Source organism: Chiloscyllium plagiosum, chromosome 22 (assembly GCF_004010195.1).
Source record: "Chiloscyllium plagiosum isolate BGI_BamShark_2017 chromosome 22, ASM401019v2, whole genome shotgun sequence".
Lineage (NCBI taxonomy): Eukaryota > Metazoa > Chordata > Chondrichthyes > Orectolobiformes > Hemiscylliidae > Chiloscyllium > Chiloscyllium plagiosum.
In genome coordinates, this window is record NC_057731.1 from 49,606,370 (window position 1) to 49,627,605 (window position 21,236).

At 42.3% G+C, this 21,236-nt stretch overlaps 2 protein-coding genes across 2 annotated transcripts in view; one reads left to right on the forward strand and one right to left on the reverse strand.

Moving 5' to 3' along the window:
• Positions 1 to 2,576, reverse strand: part of pyroxd2 (pyridine nucleotide-disulphide oxidoreductase domain 2) — a 65,514-nt gene extending 62,938 nt beyond the window's left edge. Inside the window, exon 1 of the mRNA XM_043713014.1 lies at positions 2,275 to 2,576. Within this exon, the coding sequence (XP_043568949.1) occupies positions 2,275 to 2,395 (121 nt within the window). The 5' untranslated portion in view covers positions 2,396 to 2,576. The remainder of the gene's footprint in view (positions 1 to 2,274) is intronic.
• Positions 2,577 to 4,787: 2,211 nt separating this feature from the next.
• Positions 4,788 to 20,979, forward strand: atpv0e2 (ATPase H+ transporting V0 subunit e2). The gene is made up of 4 exons (XM_043713015.1): positions 4,788 to 4,972; positions 9,132 to 9,179; positions 11,445 to 11,564; positions 20,422 to 20,979. The coding sequence occupies exons 1-3, from the start codon at positions 4,869 to 4,871 to the stop codon at positions 11,536 to 11,538; spliced, it is 246 nt and encodes an 81-aa protein (XP_043568950.1). The 5' UTR covers positions 4,788 to 4,868; the 3' UTR covers positions 11,539 to 11,564; positions 20,422 to 20,979.
• The last annotated feature ends 257 nt before the right edge of the window (positions 20,980 to 21,236 follow it).

Sequence of the window (21,236 nt, forward strand, 5' to 3'; positions counted from 1 at the left end):
CGACATGCTGCAAAACGCACTGGGATAAGCAACTGAGTTATCTGTTTTCTAATACTATTAGACGAAGGAGAAATGTTTACCAGACAGTTGAGGAAATCTTTGCCTTCCTTGAAATTTACAAGTGATCTTTTGCAGCAATAGTAGCGAAGAAAATAGTGAAGAGAAGAATCAACTGTGACAGCAGTTTATATGTCTCTAAATAGTAATAACACTGTGGGACAGGGTATACAGGAAGGAATAATGGGGGCTTCTGTGAAAGGTACAGCTATTATCATGGGTGATTTTAATTGACATACTGATTGAATGAGTTATATTGGCAAATATAACATGATAAAAATGAGCTAATAGAGTATTTTAAGACAATTTCTTAGAGCAGCATGTTCGAGAGAGCAGGATATACCAGACCTGGGAGTGTGCAATGACATAGGGTGAATTAATGTGCCATAGTAAAGAATCCTCTACAAAGCACTGATCATTACCTGTATAAATTTTGCATTCAATTTGAGGAAGGTCTAAAACTAGTTTTTCAAATGTAAATAAGAGCACTCACAAGGAGTAAGGACAGAGCTGGTTAAAATGAACTAGGAAGAAAGGAAGGGGTAGGTCAGTAGAAATGTAGTGGCAGACATGCAAAGAGCTATTGTATAGACTTCAGTGAAGATACATTCTCGTGATAAAGAAAGTGATGAATATAAAAGGCATCTGGATGGGTACATGAATAGGAAGGGTTTGGAGGGATAAGGGCCAAATGCTGGCAAATTGGATTAATTTAGGATATCTGGTTGGCATGGACGAATTGGACAGAAGGGTCTATTCCATGTTGTACATCTCCATGACTCTACTGGGAAATAAGAAATCAAGGCAGAATCATTCAACATCTATTTAGTGTCTGTTTTCACTGTAGAAGGTGCAAATAATATCAGAAATACACATTATTTGAGAAGTTTAAGGGAGGGAGCAGCTCAAACCAATGATAATCACCTGAGAAAGTGTCCTGAGATCACAAGATACCTAAGGGGCAACTTTTTCATGCAGAAGGTGGTACATGTATGGAATGAGATGCCAGAGGGAATGGTGGAGGCTGGTACAACTGCAACGTTTAAAAGACATCTGGACGGGTATATGAATAGGAAAGGTTTGGAGGGATATGGGCCAGGTGCAGGCAGGTGGGACTAGATTGGGTTGGGATATCTGGTCGGCATGGACAAGTTGGACTGAATGGTCTGTTTCCATGCTGTACATCATCATTACTCTATGACTCTAGATGGATCCCAGCAGATTGGAAATAGAAAATTTAACTCCTTCATTCAGGAATGGGGGGGGGGAGACAGAAAACAGGAAATCACAGGTCAGTTGGTTTCACATCTAACAAATGGAACATGTCGGAATCTATTAAAGTATTAAGGAGGTTACAATAGGGCACTTTGACAATCTGAATGCAACCAGGCAAAGTCAACGTGGTTTTGCGAAAGGGAAACCATAGTAGATTAATTTATGAGAGTTCTTTATGAAAGTAACAGGTGAGATGGATACAGTACAGGGGAAACTGTTGATGTGGTGCATTTGAATTTCCAAATAGCATGTGATAAAGCCCACATCAAAGGTTACTGTATAAGAGCTCATATTGCAGAGAGGGTGAACATACTGTCACGAATAGAAGATTGGTTAACTAACAGAAAGCGTACATTAGGGATAAACTGACAATTGATCATTGCATAAAATGACTGAAGATCTAACTACATGAGTGTCACAGGGATCAGCGCTGCAAAATCAACCAGTTACTATCTATGAAAATGACTTGGACGACGATGCAGTTGTTAAATTCGCAGATGGCAAAAAAAAGGTAGGTTAAATGAATGGGGGATAAATGGCAGAGAGAGGAGTGTGTGGAGAAAATATTAACCTGTACACTAAGACAGAAAAGCATCTCATTATTTAAATAAAGAGAGATTGCAGACTCTGTGGTGCAGAGGTATTTGGAAGCGCTCTGATGATATACATGACTGAAACATAATAACCACCTAAACTTATCAGGGTCATTCCATACCGAGAGGAATATCGGTAAGTGTGCTACATAATACTATTCCAAAACAAAATACAAATTGTTGTTGGGCCGGACTGGTGTTCTCAATCTGGTGACGATTGTGCAGCGTTATATCACAGTTTAAAGCCCTTTACTTGAAATGTAATAAACTCAATCCTGGAAGGGTAACCCCCTCACTCCGCTCAATCCCCTCACACCAATGTTCCACCAGGTTTTTTTTTGTAGATTACCTCCGCCAATGATCACGGCGTCGTATTGAGGTCGGAGTGCAGCCTCGGAACTCCAGCTCCTGTTGACAGGGGCGTTCAAAAGGACTTTGCAAAACCTGCACCGGACTGAAGTGATCGCCATTGTAAATTAACCTTTTGCAGAAAATAAAAGTTTCAGTGTAACCAGAATCCAACAGGAGGAGATACTGTGGTTCCTTCCAGGGGCGGGTCTGAAATAGGCGACACCTCTTCTGCGGTTTGTTTTTAACCATAACTGTTTCAGAGCACTGAATCATTAATTTCACGAGTTTAAATTGTGAAAGGGAGAGGCAAACTTTTATTTGCGGTCATTGGAAACCGCTATTCCCCCTGTCGAATCTGGCATCATGTCTTCTCGCCCCATCATTCTGTATTCCCTGGCCTGCCATTCAATTCATGTCCAGACTGTAACATTTTCATCCTTTTAAAGTCCTTCCATGGCCTCATCCCTCTTTGACTCTGAACTCCTCCTGCATCCTCTCCAGGATTACCACGGACGAGAAACTGAACTAGGAATCCTGCAGCGAGTAACTCACCTCCTGATTCCCCAACGTCTCTGTAAGATACAACCCACTTCTACCACCAAGAGTCAAGTAATGACTATCTCCAACAAAAAGGAAATCTAGTTGTGGGTCCTTGACATTTCATGATGTACCCATTATGGAATCTCCCACTATCACTCTTCTGAGGAATTCAGTTGACCAAAAGTTAAACTGGACTAGCCATATAAATATAGTGGCTACAAAAAGTCATGCTAAGATAATTGCAGTGAGTAATTCACCACCAACTCCACAAAGCTTGTCCACCATCCACAAGGCACAAGTCAGGAGTGTGATGGAATAGTCCCCACTTGCCTGGATGGGCAATACTCAAAAAAGATTGACACCAATGGGGATAAATCAGCTCACCAGATACACACCATACCCAAGACAATCACTCCCTCCACCACTGACACTCAGGAGCAGCAGTTTATGCCATATACAAGATGCATTGCAGAAATTCAGCAATGTATTGCTCGCAAGACAAAGCTTTTCACTGTGCCTCGGTACACGTGACAATAAGTTCAATTCGATTCAATTCAATAGCACCTTCAAAGCCCACAACACTTCCATCAGGGAGTACAGAAATACATGGAAACACCACCACCTGCACGTTCCCCTCCAAGCCACTCATTATCCTGACTTGGAAATATATCACCATCCTTTTGTAGTGATTGTAATGAGGTCAGCCAGGTGGACCTCAGAGAATATGAGTTCTCTGACTGGGGCTGTTAACCTGGTACAATCAGGGAGCCCTGGTTGACAGATATAAACAGAAAGAGGTTCTGTTCACTCTGAGAGTTGGAGCTGCATCAGTGTCAATGACTGTTCATGTGTAACTAAAGGGTTGAAAATGTGTTGCTGGAAAAGCGCAGCAGGTCAGGCAGCATCCAAGGAACAGGAGAATCGACGTTTCGGGCATAAGCCCTTCTTGAAGAAGGCTTATGCCCGAAACATCGATTCTCCTGTTCCTTGGATGCTGCCTGACCTGCTGCGCTTTTCCAGCAACACATTTTCAGTTCTGATCTCCAGCATCTGCAGTCCTCACTTTCTCCTGTAACTAAAGGGTGTCTTGGTGACAGGATACTGGCGTCTGTGGAATTATTTCATCCTTTGTGTCATTGGGTCAAATAAGGGCATTGTGGATGTACCTTCACCAAATGAATTGCAGCAGTTCAAGATGGCATCTCACCACCATCTGTTCAAGAGCAACTAGAATGTGGCAATAAATACTGACACAAGCGGGAGCAGTCTCAAAGAGAACAGGTAGGGCTATGTGTATGAGTTTAAAAACTTTTTTGGTGCTATCTGTTCTCCGTTAATTCTGGCTTAAATATGCACTAAGCCTCAGCTCTCTGCAGCCAGGAGTTACAAAATCCCCTCAATCCTCTTTTAAATAGGCCAATCGATAATTTGTCCTAATTTTTTTAAAAGTCTCGATCTCTGAATGATGAAAAATGAATGCCATTTTTGGGGGGTGGTCCAGGCTGGGGGATTCCTTCCAGAGGGTGAAAAGTCCCAGTGTGGGATCTCATTGATACTACAATATGACAGAACAGCTGAGGGCCCGCTTTCTAATGATTGACACCCAATCCAACCAATCACAGATCCAGACGGGAAAACCTGCCAATCACAAAGTGTCAGGGTAGTTAAATCTCGCCCATGTATGACGTACCGCCATGGCGACAAAGACAACCCTTGATCCTTGCTACAAAACAATTGTTGCAATCTACCTCGATGGAAGTGCAAGGTTTAAATGAGTTGCTTGGAACATCCTGGGAGCCAAGGATAAAGGGGAAAATGAACTGAAGGGGGTTAAAAAGTGTAACCTGAATTAGTATCCAATCACTGGGGGGCTGGGGAAATGATGAACGTGGGGTTTGTCCAATGGAAAGGCAGTGGTGTCATCGCTGACCAATGGGAACTGGGTATAGGCGGGATTGCCAGGCGGAGTGAGATTGGTGGATTGGGCCGCTTGTGGGGCTGGTGGAAGAAGCGGTTGGCAGTGGGGAAGCAGGAGACTGGGACAAGGACAAGATGACCAGCCATTCGGTGACCATCCCCATGGTCTGCTTCACTATCTTTTGGGGGCTTGTGGGCTTTGCTCTGCCTTGGTTTGTGCCGAAGGGTCCCAACAGAGGGTACGTATCCACACAGCGTTTCTAACGGATGGATTTACTGGTGGGTGGGGGATGTCTGGGGTCTGTCATTCACTTAGTATATATTTTCATGCCTTTAGATTTATTACATGCTTGAATTTTTCTGTCGCCTTAATTTCCCGTGATTTTGTAAGAAGACCTCCAAATGTAGAAGGAAGGTGTTATATTTGATTCAAAAATAGGACTTGCTGGAAAAGCTCAGCAGGTCTGGCAGCATCGGTGGAGAGAAATCAGAGTGAACGTTTCGGGTCAAGTTAACTGTCCACAGATGCTGCTAGACCTGCTGAGCTTTTCCAGCAATTCCTATTTTTGTTTCTGATTTACAGCATCCGCAGTTTTTCGGTTTTATTTGCTTTTTTTTATTTGCTATTTTTGATTTGTATTTCAGTTCATCACCTTTGTTTTCATTTTCTCTGCCTCCGCCTCAGTGCCTATTGTTTTTCTGCTAATTTGCATGTAAGTTCCCCCTTTTTCCATCTCTCTCTCCCTTTAAGATTCTCCGTGACACCTACCTCTTTGACCAGGTCACCTCTCCTCGTGACCTCCTATGTTTTGTTTTATGCATCGGTAATGTTATCTGTAAGGTAACTTGGGAGGTTTTGTTATTATGCTAATGTTATAAATTGCAAATAGTTATGAAGAAAGACTTATATTTGCATAGTCTCTCTCACAGCCACCATGGATGCTTTAAAGCAACTTGTGACCAATGAGTTACCTTTGAAACGTGAATGGTCATTGTTCACAGTGAGCTGCCATAAATAGTCATGTCAAAATGACCAGATAATCTGTCCATGGATTCATAGGATTGCTGCAATAAAGAACGAGGGAAATCAGCCTGTCATACCCATAATGGCCCTCTGCCAAAATAACTTGGTTAAGACTGCTTTGCTGTCTTTTCCCTGCACCCTTGCAATTACTTTTTGATTTGGTTGTTTGAGGGATAATTATTGGTTAGTTTCCCTGTGCTTCTTTGAAATGTGACACGCATTAGGGCAATTGGGGACTCTGTTTAATGTCTCAAAAGACAGCACATTGATGTTCCAGCATCCCCTCAATACTGCACTGAAGCATCAGGATTAGTTTGTGTGTTAGCATCCCGGAGTGAGACTTAAATTCTCAATCTTGTGATTTGGAGGTGACTACATACTCACTGAGCCATAGCTTGTGGTTTTATTCTGCCGATCAGTGTTGCAGAGATTGACGGAAGCCTCAAGTCTGAAGTAGTTAAGTTTTGGCTGTAATGAAGACATTTATGTATTTGTCATTCATTTATTTGCACATCTTAGATATACTATTGATATTTTGGTTGAAAGTTGTTTATGGAGTAAATATTCAGTGAGACATATGTGATATGGAGGTGTTCCAATTCAGGTTTAAGTTCTGAAACCTGTCTGGTTGCTGGACAACAATGGAGTGTCCTCTCAGTCCATTCTAGACTGTGCTATAAAGATAATTTGCCAAGTTTCCTGCCTCAAAAAATGCTTCCCCTACTGATTCTGTATTTAATTTAAATTGATGCATGTATGGTGTGGCCTGCATAAGTTTTGTGAATTGCTGCCATCTCTGTTTTGCAGGCCTTACAGCTGCATAGGATATTCCGAAACTTCACACAGCCATTATGCTGAAGGGGACTGTAGAAAATGCTGTTGAATTGTTCATCTTTATCGATGAGAATATGTTTAGTACTGAAGGATAATTCTGAGGTTTGAATGGCACTATCATTGGTCCCTATGAGGCAGTTACAACATTGGTATTGATCACCATCTCAATCCCTCTGCTAGTTTTTGCGGTATTCTTTTTTTTTAGGCCAATCTTACTCTTGTAAGGACTGAGGAATATGTACTCCTACTGTTAACATCCACTGTGCATTCACTACTCTTTGGCATCTCCTAAGCGGCGCTCTGAAAGCTTGTACTTCCAAATAAACCTGTTGGACTATCACCTGGTTGTGATTTTTAACTTTGTCCGCCACTGGCACCTCCAAGTCGATTTTTGTTTTAAAAAATCTCATTCACACTGCCTTCAGTGTGAAGTCACTAAATTGTGCTTGATTTAGAGCTATTTTTGGATTAGAGACCTATATGTACAAATTTATGATCGCGCAGACTCGAGGGGCCAAACAGCCTATCAATTGATAAGATCACTTTGATGATTAGTTGTGGCCTCAAATCCGTTTTTCCTGTTTACTCCAGGTAACCACTGACTCCCTGCTTGGCCAAGAACCAATTTACGTTTGCTATTAAAATATTTAATAAACCCTACCCCCCTCAAAAACCATTGCTTTTTGGTTTTTTCCCCCAGAAATCCAAACACAGTCAACCTTTTGAGAGAAAAAGATTATCCTCCTCGTCTCCATCTTAACTGAAAGACCTTTATTTTTAAACTATGCTACTTCATTTTAGTCTCCTGAAGATGTGAAATGTCTTTACAGCTACACACCATTAGATCTCCTCAAGATCATCCACATCTCAATGTCCTGAATGTTTCAATCAGATCATCTGTCTTTTGAATTCAAATATATTGTCTCCATCTGTCCAACCTTTCATGAAAAGTCAATTCCCCACCCCAGATATCAGTTGAGAGCCTCCTCTGAACTGCTTCAAGCACACTTTCTCAAATAAAGGACCCAAAATGTATTGTACATATTAGTCCAGATTGCTTTTACTGATGTCCTTTACAACTATAGCAAAACATTCTTGCTATTATACTCCATTATCTTTGCAATAAACAACAAAATTTGCCTTCCTAATTTATTTGCTATGACTGTATTCTAATGTTTTATGAATTATGTATCTAGATGCCCAGATCTCTCTCTTCTGCAGTCTCTCTCCATTTAAATAATATACTGCTTATTGAGTTTAGAAAAGATTTGTAGCTCAGGTTGAGGTTCTGGATGTAAGTTTGCTTGCTGAGCTGGAAGATTTGTTTTTATGGAAAACAAACCTTCCAGCTCAGCGAGCAAATTTGCATCCATATATGGCTTATCAAGTTGCCCTGACCAGTTGGACGTTTTCCCACATTGTACTCTATCTGTCACATTTTTGCTCATTTCTGTCTCTGACCTGTCTCCAACAGCAGACTTGCTATATCTTCTTCACAACTTATGTTCCTAGGCAAAAGTGAGGACTGCAGATGCTGAAAACCAGAGTTTAGATTAGAGTAGTGCTGGAAAAGCACAGCAGATCAGGCAGCATCCGAGGAGCAGGAAAATCGACTTGTGTTCCTACCTATTTCATTGTACCATCAGCAAATTTAGAAGCCATGCCTTTTGATTCCTTCTTTCAAGTTGTCAATACAAATTGTCAATAATTGAGACCCTGACACTGATCCCCATACCCATCGCTTGAGTTTTGATGGGGTGGCATAGCTGCAATCATGTTAAAGGCTAAAATGAAGAATAATTTTAGATACAGGAGAGGTACTGATAAATCCAATAGGATGGCCATTTACCTTAACGATATATCACTGTGCCTGGGTCAAAATCCTGGAAACCCTTCCTAAACATGAGTCTGCCTACGTCAAACTGATTTCAACAATTCAAGATCCCTCACCGTCACCACTTCGAGAGAAAAGTAGAGATAGACAACAATTGCTAACATTGTCAGTGATGCCCACAGTGGTAGTTATTTGTATTTAGCGTGAACCATCCCAATATGCTTCACACGAGTGTTATAATGTGGAAATGATATTGCACTACTCAGAGCAATATTAGGACAGATGATCAAAAGTTTGGTCAATGATGTCAATTTTAAGGAGTACTTTAAAAGAGGAAATGGAGGTAGGGAGTAAGAAGTTTTGTGAGGGAATTTCAGAGTTTTGGGCTTTGAAAGTTGAATACGTGGTTACCAATGATAAAGTGATTAAAAATTGGGGATGCTCAAGAGGTCAGAATTTGTTGAATGGAGAAATCTGAAGGATGTGGGCTTGGTGAAAATTATAGAAATGTCCCCAGGAAGGCCTTAATGCACATTTTGTTTCTTTTTAATATTGTACGTTGCCTCTCCCTCCCACTTCTTGACCTTCAGCTGAGAAGCATTTTGAGTTCCCTGGTTTCCCTCATGTATTACCTGACACATTGTTTGGTTAAGAGTATTGGCCTTTCTTATTAATTTTTAATTCCATCCTTCTGTTTATTTTGCAGTGTAATAATAACAATGATCGTCACAACAGCGGTTTGTTGCTATTTATTGTAAGTACCATGTTATGGACTGTGTGTATGCTAAAAGAAGCTAATGTACTTATAAAGGTCAATTGGCAGATAGCTAATAATGCCCTATCTCTTTCTTAAAGGAGGAACAAGCTGTAGGATCTGTAAACCAGTTTGCTTCAGGTTTCTGGGTTGAAATAAAAGCTCAGAATTCAAATGTTTGCTGATGATTGAACAATATCCAACACTGTGTTTGCAACAACTTGAGAACAAAAGCAGTCCATGTCAAATGCAGCAAGACCTAGACAATGTCCAGGCTCGAGCTGAAAATTGGCAAGAAATATTTGTGCCCCACAAATGCTAAGTCATCTCCAACAAGAGAGAATGGCAAAGATAATGCCATTGACTGTAATTCCGCATTATCAACATCCTGAGGGTTGCCATTGATCAAAAACGGAGCTGCACTAAGTATTAAACACAGTGGCTACAGGAACAGGTCAGACACTAAGAATCTTGCAATAAGTAACTCACCTTCTGACTCTCCAAAACCTGTCCATCATCCACAAAAGTATGGATTAAGAGTGTGTTGCAATGCCCCTACTTGTCTGAATGGGTGCAGCTCCAAACACATTCAAGAAACTTGACACCAGCCAGGTCAGAGTAGCTTGTTTGATTTGGTACCATATTCACAAACATCTACTCTCTCCAGCACCATTTCTCAGTAGTATCAGTGTGTACTATCTACAAGAGGCGCCACAGAAATTCACCAAAGATCCTTAGACAACACTTCCCAAACCCACAGCCACTTCTATCTTGAAGGACAAGGGCAGCAGATCAATGAGAACACCTCCACTTGAAGTTCTTCTCCAAGCCACTCACCATCCTGACATGGAAATAAATCGCTGTTCCCTTCGGTCTCATTAGGTCAAAATCTTGGAATTCTCTCCCAAATGGCATTATGGGTGTACTAAATGGACTGCAACAGCTCAAGAAGGCAGTTCGCCATCTCCTTCTCAAGGGCAATGGTTAGGCCACTATTGGGATACTGTATGCAATTCTGGTCTCCCTGCTATAGGAAAGATGTTGTTAAACTTGAAAGGGTTCAGAAAAGACTTAAAGAATGTTGACAGGGTTGGAGAGTTTCAGCTATAGGGAGAGGCTGAATAGACAGAGTATTTTCTCTCGAGCGTTGGAGGCTGAGGGGTGACCTTATAGAGGTTTGCAAAATCATGAGGGGCATGGATAGGATAAATAGACAAGTCTTTTCCCCTGGGATGGGGGAGTCCAAAACTGGAGGGCATCGGTTTAAGGTGAGAGGGGAAAGATTTAAAAGTCACCTAAGGGGCAACTTGTTCATGCAAAGGGTGGTACGTGTATGGAATGAGCTGTCAGAGGAAGTAGTGGAGGCTGGTGCAATGGCAACATTTAAAAATCATCTGAATGGGTATATGAATAGGAAGGGTTTAGAGGGAAATGGGATCAGATTTATATAAAATATCTGGTCAGCATGGACGGATTGGACTGAAGGGTCTGTTTCCATGCTGTATATCTCTATGACTCTGTGAACTAGGTATAGACAATAAGATGCCAGAGACACTGACATCTTGAGTAATATTAAAAATCCAGCTCTAACCGTAGCAATGTGATTGCCCAGAGAGCAGTTGAGAGTCAGTTTGGTACGGTCAATGAATGTTGGCAAGCCAATGACACCCACATCCTGTCAATGAATAAATAAGAGATAGATGTGGGATACAAGGTAGATGTAAGATACTGGGACTTTCAAACAGCATTAGATAGAGAGTTTTGCATTGCAGGCACAAGATTAAAGTCAGAGATGTGTGATGGATCAGATAACAAGCTGACTATAAGGCAGGATTCTGATTTCTCTTGGAGCTGATTTAGGAAAGTCTGTTGCTACTCTGCTTTCATTTAGAATGTGACTGGTTGCTGGTTGTGTCCTGTCTTGCCTGCTGAGATAGACTCCACATTGAGGCTTAATAAAGTATATTTACCAAGTTACAAAAGTGAGATTAGAACTGTAGTCAGTCCTTTCTGTACTGTCAGTTCAAACCCTTGAATTAAAGAGTAACATTGCTAGTTGGCCCTAATTGGAATAAATTTGGTGCAATTAAATAGATTTTATTGAAAGCCAAACAACCTGGTGTGACTAGATAAAGGATTCATACCTTGTGGTTGTTCAAGATTTCCTTTGTAACCGGGATTCGGTGGCAACAGAAGTTAATTAAGTAATCCTCACGTGAAGCCACTTTATTGGATTAAACTCTGTAATTTCCTTCTTTCCTTTAGCTGGCTCATTGCCATCCTAGCTCAGCTGAACCCTCTCTTTGGCCCGCAGCTCAAGAATGAGACAATCTGGTATCTCCGTTACTTCTGGGAATAAAGGAGAACTGCGTCGGATCATCCATGGTACAGTACATGAAGCTCAGTGGAAAGAGAGGGGGAGAGAGAGAAAGTTAATACTGCTACTGCCTTCAGGTTCAATTCGATGCCTTAAACTGAACTGGCTCAACCCATCAGCTGTTCTGTGTTTGGCTTGTGCTGGGACGGGAAGGTCAACCAGGCTTCCCACTGCAGTACTGTTTACAGCATAGCCAGCACCAGCATTGCTTTGAATTCCAACTAAATAGTTGTCCAACCATAATAAAGACAAGGGAATTCTATCGTTTCATGATTCCTAATTTCCATCGCTCTGCCATGGGTTGCTATGTCTTCAGACACCTGGGTCTTGAGCTCTGGAATTTCATTTCCACAACTCTGTGCCTCTCTGTCTGTCTGTCTGTCTGTCTCTCTCTCTCTCTCCTGTTTTAAAATGCTTCTTAAAGCCTTCCTGTTTGATGTTTGATCAATTTATTTGTCATTCTAGCAATATGTCTTTATACAGCTCCATGCCAGCTTTTTTTTTGATCATGCTTCTGTGAAAAACTTTAGAAGGTTTTGTTCTGCTAAAGGTGCTGCATAAATATAGGTTGTAGTTGTTGAAATGGGAGGAGTCCTGCTCTGAGAGAGACCAGGGCTGTCAATGTCACCTTATCAAGTGGGTCCAAGTTTCCATGATGTAATGGAGCAAAGCGATGCTGTTCGTGCCATAGAAAGGGCTGGTCACAATCTATAAAGAACATTTAGTGAGGATAATTACAGGAATAGAAAGAGGCCTGTTCGATCGGTCTTGGGTGATCTATACACTGAGTCCAATTAACTGTCTTCATCCTAAATCCCTTGATGCCCTCCACTACTCTGCGCCAACCTCCACCCCCCCCCCCCCCCCCCCCCCCCCCAAACAAAAATCTACTAACATTAGTTTTGAAAGTTGCATTTAACCAGTATCCACAGCCTTTTGAGTTCTGGATTTGCAACACACTTTGTGGAAAGAAATGTTCCCTGACTTTGGCCTTGAATAGCCCAGTTCTAGTCTGAATGTGATTATCCCCCAAAAATAGGGTCAAGAGGGAAAGGAACCCACAAGTAACATGAACACCCCCCGCTCAGACCATCAGGGACCCTCCTGTACGGGAAGGTTGATTTTCATTGTCGAGTGGGCTCTCCTGGTCACTAATTTTATTCATTTCTCTCCATTTTCTATTTGAGTAGCATTAAAAACCATTTTTCTGCCTTTCTTGAGGCTTTTCCCTTTCCTCTTCTCTCTCAGGTATCTAATAATGCCTTGTCTTAGCTCCACAGTATGGGTATCTTTCATGTTTCTGACACCAGCCAGAAAGGAGGTACCAACCAGTATAGCGACATTATTGCGAGTGTCTCTTGGTTATGAAAATGTCCAACTTACTATTGGTCACTCTCTCTGATAGATTATCAAACCAGAGGATCTCAAAGAGCTGACAGCAGCTCAGATACCTCATCATTCTCTGGCTGAACTTGAGAAAATATTGTGTGCAAAATTTCATGTCTTAAATTTGCAAAAGCAATGGAAAGGGAGTGAGCTGTAGGTTAAGAACTTATCAAGGGCTTCAGCTGCTGTATTGAGAGAATAATAGATAACCAGGACTCAGTCACTGACCATGTCAGCTCAGTTAGCTGGACAGCTGGTTTGCGATGCACAGTGACACAAATCACATACCAACTGAGGTCACTATGAAGGTCCTGCCCTCTCAACCCCACTCCTAAGGTGTGGTGAAACTCTGATTAAACTCAACACCAGTCTCTCTCTCTCTCTCTCTCTGTTTCTGAGGACTATGATCCTCTGGGAATATGACAAATTTACCTTTGACCTTTATAGGCTGTAATCTAACTGAAGATCACAACATTAAATAAGAATGGGTTTAAACTGATTGCTGTCCTCAAGTAGCTATTGACCTGTAATTCCCTCCCTGTGATCTGGCTTTAATTTTATTTGGAAAGCGTAGGCTTTCTTTTGTGTTTTTTTTTTCCCATGTGAACAGCCCTTGGCGTGTGAAAGCAGGCTAATTCAGCTGGACAAACCCACCGTCAACATCAAAATCATTTCAGGCAAGGCTAGAGCCACTTGAGTGACTATTTCCAAGCTTGTTCTTCCATATTTAAGACCATTAGAAACCACCAGCCTGTTGGTAACGGCAGGATCTGTAAGGTGTTTCAGTAGGTGTGGGCAGGGAAACCCTTTGGGAATGAGAGATCCCATACGTTTAGCCACCCGAGTTTTTCTGTGTGCAGGACTGAAGGTGGAGACAGTATAACCAACAAAAACAGCCTCACAGCTTTATAGAACATAGAACAGAAATACTCAGTACAGGCCCTTCAGCCCTCGATTAGATTAGATTCCCTACAATGTGGAAACAGGCCCTTCGGCCCAATCAATCCACACCAACCCTCCGAAGAGTAAACCACCCAGACCCATTTCTCTGACTAATGCACCTAGCATTATGGGCAATTAAGCATGGCCAATTCACTTAACCTGCACATCTTTGGACTGTGGGAGGAAACCGGAGCACCCAGAGGAAACTCACGCAGATACTGGGAGAATGTGCAAACTCTACACAGACAGTCGCCCAAGGCTGGAATCGAACCTGGGACCCTGTTGTCAATCTTTTATCCCATTCTACATAGCCTTCATCTTCCATGTGCCTATCCAAGAGTTGCTTACATGTCCCTTATGTATTTGACTGAACTGCCAGCAGTGTATTTCGCACTCTGTGTAAATAACCTACCTCTGACATCTCCCCAAAACCTTCCTTCATTCACCTTAAAATTATGCCCCCTCATGATAGCAATTTCCACTCTGGGAAATCGTCTCTGACTATCCACTCTATCTAGTCCTCTCATCATCTTGAACACCTCTATCATGCTCCTTCGCTCCAATGAGAAAAGCCCTAGCTCCCTCAACCTTACTTCATAATGCTGCAGCTGTTTGAATTTATGTCTGGTATTCACACATTTGAAGCTATTTCCAAATTCTTTATAATCAAGAGGGAATCAATGCAGGGAATTTTGAACACTGCAAGAGAATGCATTGCCAGAAGACGGCACAATGGGAAGAAAGGAGCATTTGAACAATTTGGCAACCATTTCTGCATCTCTTTATTTGACATACTTTTCCTAATCAACCTGTTCAGAGATGTTTATATGCCCCTCTGGAGCAGGTGGGACTTGAACCTGGGTCTCTCGGCTCAGGGATAGGGATACTACCACTGCACCACAAGAGGATTCCTTATTTGAAATTGAGTTGAATCGATTTGCTCTGCTAAGTAAATGTGCAGGGTACCTCCACTACAAAATTGCCAACACTACTTTCTAACCTCGAGCACTGTTTGGTTAGAGAGGAATTCACCGCTAAGCCCCGATTTGTCCTCATGGTAGGTTTTCCAGCAAAGGGGAGACTATTGCTGTTTATACCACCTCCTCCTTTTTCCAATTTTGAATTTGCCTGAGTTCTTATCCCAACTGAGAGAAGTGATTCCTAGGTGAAAGGAGATTAAACTGAGCACATCTTGTTTTGGTTTGTTCAGTTACTCAGGCAAAAGAACACAATATTTTTCTTCCCTAACAAACATTCCCCCGTCATCCCTTTTACTGATTACTGTAATTCATATAAAATGGAGATAATTTAGTGTTATTTCATTGAGCATTGTATCCTGCTTAAAATGAAGCAGCACAATGGCTCAGTGGTTAGCACAGTGGTGCCTCACAGCACCAGGGACCCAGGTTCTATTCCAGCCTGAGGTGACTGTCATTGCGAAGTTTGCACCTTCTCTCTGCAGGTCTCCTGTGGGTGTTTTGGTTTCCTCCCACCGTCCAAATGTGTGCAGGTTAGGTGGATTGTGCATGCTAAGTTGCCCCATAGTGTCCAGATTAGGTGTGTTAGCTGTGGGTAAATGCAGGGTTACAGGAGTAGGGTAAGGGGGTGGGGCTGGGTGGAATGATCTTTGGAGGGTTGATGTGGACTTGATGGACTGAATGACCTGCTTCCACATCTGGGGATTGTATGATTCTATGATCTACAGTACATTAATATTTTTCCATATTAAACTGACAATTGTAGTTTCTGTCACCTGATGGCGCAAGGATGCTCTATCACTCCTGGGGAACAACAACACCCCTTACTGTAAGGGAAGCAGTACTACAGGTCGAATATATTCTGTTCCTCATTGCACCCAGGAGCTCTTTACAGTACAAATCCTGCAAATGTCAATCCAAAGTCTGATACCTGATCTGTTTGGATTTTAGTTAATCCCAGCAGGACAACTGCAATTAGTTTTTTGTCAGAGGAGCAATATTTATTCTAAGAAAGCAAGCCACAATGTCCATTCCTGATTGTTGTCATGTGGCCCTTGCTGAGCGTTCCCTGCGATTTTTTTTTTTTTTCTTCTTTAAAATATTTGAAAAGTCAATTCCACCAGAGACCAGGATCAGGCTATAAATGAAGCAAGTGATGGTGTGGATGGTAGTGTTGGGATAGGGCAGATGGGATTGCATTGAATAGTAGAATGCGTTTTGAGAACAGCTTGTTTCTTGCTGCTGCAATGGGGGATGTCTGGTACTGATGTAGCCCTAGCGGTCCCTTCTTTCTCCATACTGATTTTTGAGGCATTTCTCTGTCTACATCAGATTGATGCCACCTCCCCCCACCCCCCCATCCCAATATTGCAAGAACTATAATGTCTCAATGTGAAGGGCAGGAGCAGTAATTATTGGAAAAAATGTACAGTGTGAGATTCGCAATGCATTCTGCAGCTCAAATTGATTTATCCTGTCAGGAGTGTTATGGGGAGAATCTTCTCTCGGGGAGAAGTTCAAAGTTGACTTCATGCTGACATTTTTGAGAGAGGGATAAATACACTGAGGGAAAAGGAAGTTGACTAATGGGAGATATATATATATATATATATATGTAGATGATTGCTATATGCAGGTCATTCTCCACATAAAATTGACACACACACCTGGAAGGAATAGTAAAAAGACTTACATAGATCGCTCTAAAGCTGAATGAAATAACTCCACAGAGACTGGTCTTCAGTCACCAGTCACCTTTTACTTACAGCCAGAGAGTCCTTCCTCAGAGCCAGCATTGTTTTTTTTTCAGAACCCATGATGTACTCCTGTTTTTGTTTTCTTTTTTTCATTACCCCCACACTACCACCTAACTGCAGTAGGGCTTATTTCTTCCCCAGCACCCATGTTGTGTGTGTGCAGGTGTGAGACACAATGAAAGACACAAGGTGCACAAATCTTTATTCACTTTCTACCACCAGGAAGATAGGAAACACCTAGTGGCCAGTGCCCTTCACATCTAAGGGCAATGCTGCATGATCAAACAGTGAAGGGGAGGGCAGGGGTTAAATCAAAATAGAGTTGCTCAGGGAAATAATTCACTTCACTCCCTGCGGCGCCCACCTCTCCCTGAACAACTCCAGGGTGTTGGTGGACACCGCGTGCTCTTTCTCCAAGGACACCTGGACCCTAATGTTACTGTCGGAAGAGGGGCAGGCAGTCGGCCCTAACGACCCCCTCCACAGCCTGCTGCCTGAACCTGTTTATGGCCAGTTTGGCCAGGCCCAGGAGCAGACCCACGAGGAGGTCTTCAGACCTGCCCTCCCTCCTCCGTACCCGGTGCCCAAAGATCAGGAGCGTGGGACTGAAGTGCAACCAAAAGCAAAGAAGGAGGTTTTTGAGAAAAGGGGTCACTCTTGTTTATATCTGTCAGCCAGGGCTCCCTGTGTGGGGCTGTTAATGTGGTGCAATCAGGGAACTTAAATTCTATAATGTCCTCCTGGCTGACCTCATTACAATCAGTGCACTGAAGAATTTTTCGCAAAGAGCTGATCGTGTTGGTGCTTTCCTTTTGAAAAGGTTAAGGTTCTGACATTACCTAATGGAAGTTATGGGCGGCACAGCGGCTCAGTGGTTAGCACTGCTGCCTCACAGCACCAGGATCCCAGGTTCAATTCCAGCCTTGGGCAACTGTCTATGTGGAGTTTGCGCATTCTCCCCGTGTCTGCATGGGTTTTCTCCAGGTGCTCCAGTTTCCTCCCACATTCCAAAGATGTGGGAGGGCCATGCTAAATTGCTGATTGCATTAGGTTCACTAGTCAGAGGGAAATGGGTCTGGGTGGGTTACTCTTTGGAGGGTCGGTGTGGACTTGTTGGGCCAAAGGGCCTGTTTCTACACTGTAGGAAATCTAATCTAAAAGTCTATAAAATTATGAATGAATTCTATGGGGTTGATGTGCAGAGAATGTTATGACTTTTGTGCAAGTTCAAAGCCAGGGCTATCAATTCAAGATAGTTACTTCTAAATCTCATTGGGATAGTATGGATTAGTAGAATGCGTTTTGAGAACAGCTTGTTTCTTGCTGCAGTGGGGGATGTCTGGTACTGATGTAGCCCTAGCAGTCCCTATCACCAGTCAGAGGGGGTGACTATGCAGTGCCTGAAGCTGATGCATCATTCAGTGACTGTGCTGTGACCTAAGTACGTCTAACCACCTTTGCCCTGTATCTCTCATTAAGCAAATATTAACAAAAATTTCAATCTGAGATTTATAGATTAAAAATGGAATTAGAATTAGTTGCCACTTAGGCAAAATGGTTACAACTTCTGTCATTCTTTGTATATAGAAGTTTTTTCCTAACCTCTCACTGAAAGATGACAATACTTCCTAGTCCAAGATGTGGCAACCAGAGGAAGTAGGATAGGAGAAACTAACCTGTTCCCTTCAATATAGTAAGTTTCAACATCTTAATGAAATTGCCATATTAACTTTCTAAATTCCAGGGAATACTGCTTGAGTTTGTGTTCTCACCTCCCGGCTAATGCCTTCAAAATTTAATCCAGGAGTCCGGGTATCATTCTGGGGAATCTAATTTGTACTCTCTAAAGCCAATCTGTCCTTCCTGAGGAATAGTGTCCGGTATTCCAGGTATGGCATTAAACTCTGACACTGACAGAATTTAAAGCAATGTTCTCCCAGGTGTTGGAACCTTAATTCAGCATTTGAGTGGCTAGCTGATCTAGGACACACAACCGGTCAGCCAACGTTGGAACTGCAGCATCTGAGTAAGGAATAAGACTAGGCCAATTGGCTGTTTGTGTCTGCTCTGCCATTCAATAATGTCATGGCTGATCTGATTTTAACCTTGAATCTGCATTCCTGCTATTCCCCCTTGGTAATCAAGAATCTACTTATCTCTGCCTTAAAATTATTTGAGGATTTTGCACCAACCACCCTTTGAGGAAGAGACTTTCAAAGCCGCTTGATCCTCAGAGGAGAAATAAAATCTTTTCCCATCTCTGTCTTCAGTGGGTGATCTGTTATTTTTAGAATCTGATCCCCAGTTCTAGATTCTCCCACAAGAATCAAAGGATGTTGAATCCTTTCAACACCCACCCGATCAAGTCCCCATTGGATCTTCTATGTTTCAATTAAGTCACTTCTGACTCTTCAAATAAGGTCAGGGGATATGGGCCCAGCCTGTCAGGACTTTTTCAGACATCAGGCTTCTCATTCCAGGTATTAATCTAGTAAACCTTCTCTGAACTGTTTCCAGTGCATTATCACCCTTCTGTAAGTACGGTGACAGGGCCGTACAGAGTACTCAAGATCTGGTCTCACCGATGGCCTGTCTAATTGAAGCATAACCTCATTATTCTTGTATTCATTCCCACACGAAATTTCCTGATTACTTGCTGTGCCTGCATACTAACCTTCTGTGATGCATGAACTAGGACAAAAATGCAATCGTTACCCATTAACGATGCAGCAGAGTTGACCAGTGCAGGGTAGAAGCACCATGCACTAAACATCTAAACTGAACAGAACACCATAGGAACTGGCCGAAACACTTCAGAGTTTTCAAAACGAAGCCAAACAAATATGAGGGAGGGGATAGAGTAGGTCTTCACTTCCAGTTGTTTGCTTGCTGAAAATCGTGACTTTAATCGAAAGAAACAACTTTTCAAGTGAACCAAAAGTTCCTGGAAGAGAGTCGCTGTGCTGACCAACTTGTGGGATGAGGTAGAGGGGGTGCGTCAGTACAAGGATTGGAACCAGAGGTCGAAGAAGGGAACAGCTAAAATAAGGGCAGAGGATGAGGGACAAGACTGAGTGGGGGGTTGAAGCAAGGCCAGGCAGGAGGGCAAGTTGGGAGACCAGGGCAGAGGGACATAATGCCAGAGGAAAGAAAGGCAGTGGTGGGGAGAGGACAAGCAACAACATTAAAATGAAAATGCCAACAAGTTTTGAGAAGATTTGTAGCTCAGGTTGAGGTACTGGATGTAAGTTTGCTCGCTGAGCTGGAAGGTTCGTTTTCAGACGTTTCGTCATCATACCTGGTAACATCATCATTGAGCCTCTGGATAAAGCAGTGGTGGCATAGTCCGCTTTCTATTTATATGTTTGAGTTTCCCTGGGTTGGTGATGTCATTTCTTGCTCTTTTTCTCACAAACACATTGACTTGGACCCCATTTACCACCCTCTGAGAAAAAGAGCAGGAAATGACATCACCAACCCAAATAACCTAAACACATAAATAGAAAGCAGGTCATAACACCAGTGCTTCACTGGAGGCTCACTGATGATGTTATCTAGTATGGTGACGCAACTTCTGAAAACGAACCTTCCACCTCATTTAGCAAACTTACATCCTGAAAATGCCAATGTAATTGAAGAAATGGGCCTCAAACATCAAACAAAATTACATCAAGTTAACAACCTAAGTGTGTATGCTGTGACTCTCTTGCTGCTTGCTTTCTCTGTTTGATTGCATTCGATTTGTACTCTTGTTCAGTTTGAAGAAGGGTTGATACTTGAAACATGAACTCTTTTCTCCACAGATGCTGACTGATGACCTGAACATTCCAGAATATTCCAGATCTCTATATTCCCTGTAAAAATCATACCTAGTAAAACTTTTTGTGAGAGATTTTTCACACACTTCCAGCCCGCCCAAGCTCTACCTTTGACTTTTCTTTCTGATCTGGCTTCATTGCCTGAATTAAAATGATGATCTCTGTCTCACCAAACCCCTGGAGTCCCCAAAGACTTTGTGCAAATTGGTTTGAGGATGTTTTAAATCAAGTGTGTACAATGCTCAGATGCGAATGTTTGAAGTTTTTTTCTGTTCATTATTACAATATGTCCCAGGAACTTGCTCAAATTAAACATTTGTTTCTTTTATCCACTAAAAAGAACCAGGCATTATGGAGGGTAGCTATACTGTGATACTGTACTTAAGTTTGCTGTGACAAATCATGTAGCAATGTTTTTATTTGTAAGGGAATAGTTATTTTGTTCCAGCATTCTGTTTCTAAGTATGTTTAAAAGTAGGAATTGATGTTAAATGCTGTAATCTTTAAAACATTGACAGTGCAATAAAATTAGATTGTGTCCCATTCCAACCTTTCTTCTTTCTTTGTACAAATTCACTGAAATTGATATGGGTATCACTAATGAGGTCAGCATTTATTGCCCATTTTTAATTTCCTTTTAATAGGGCGGCACAGTGGCTCATTGGTTAGCCACTGAGTGCTGCCTCACAGCGCCAGGGACCCGGGTTCGATTCCTGCCTTGGGCGACTGTCTGTGTGGAGTTTGCACATTCTGTCCGGTCTGCATGGGTTTCCTCTCGGTGCTCCGGTTTCCTCCCATAA

Excerpts from the sequence above, each read along its gene's own strand:
- atpv0e2 (XM_043713015.1), top strand. The coding sequence starts at position 4,869 with ATGACCAGCCATTCGGTGACCATCCCCATGGTCTGCTTCACTATCTTT. Across the intron at positions 4,973-9,131 it reads CCGAAGGGTCCCAACAGAGG|TGTAATAATAACAATGATCG; the intron begins GTACGTATCCAC and ends TTTATTTTGCAG. Across the intron at positions 9,180-11,444 it reads GCGGTTTGTTGCTATTTATT|CTGGCTCATTGCCATCCTAG; the intron begins GTAAGTACCATG and ends TCTTTCCTTTAG.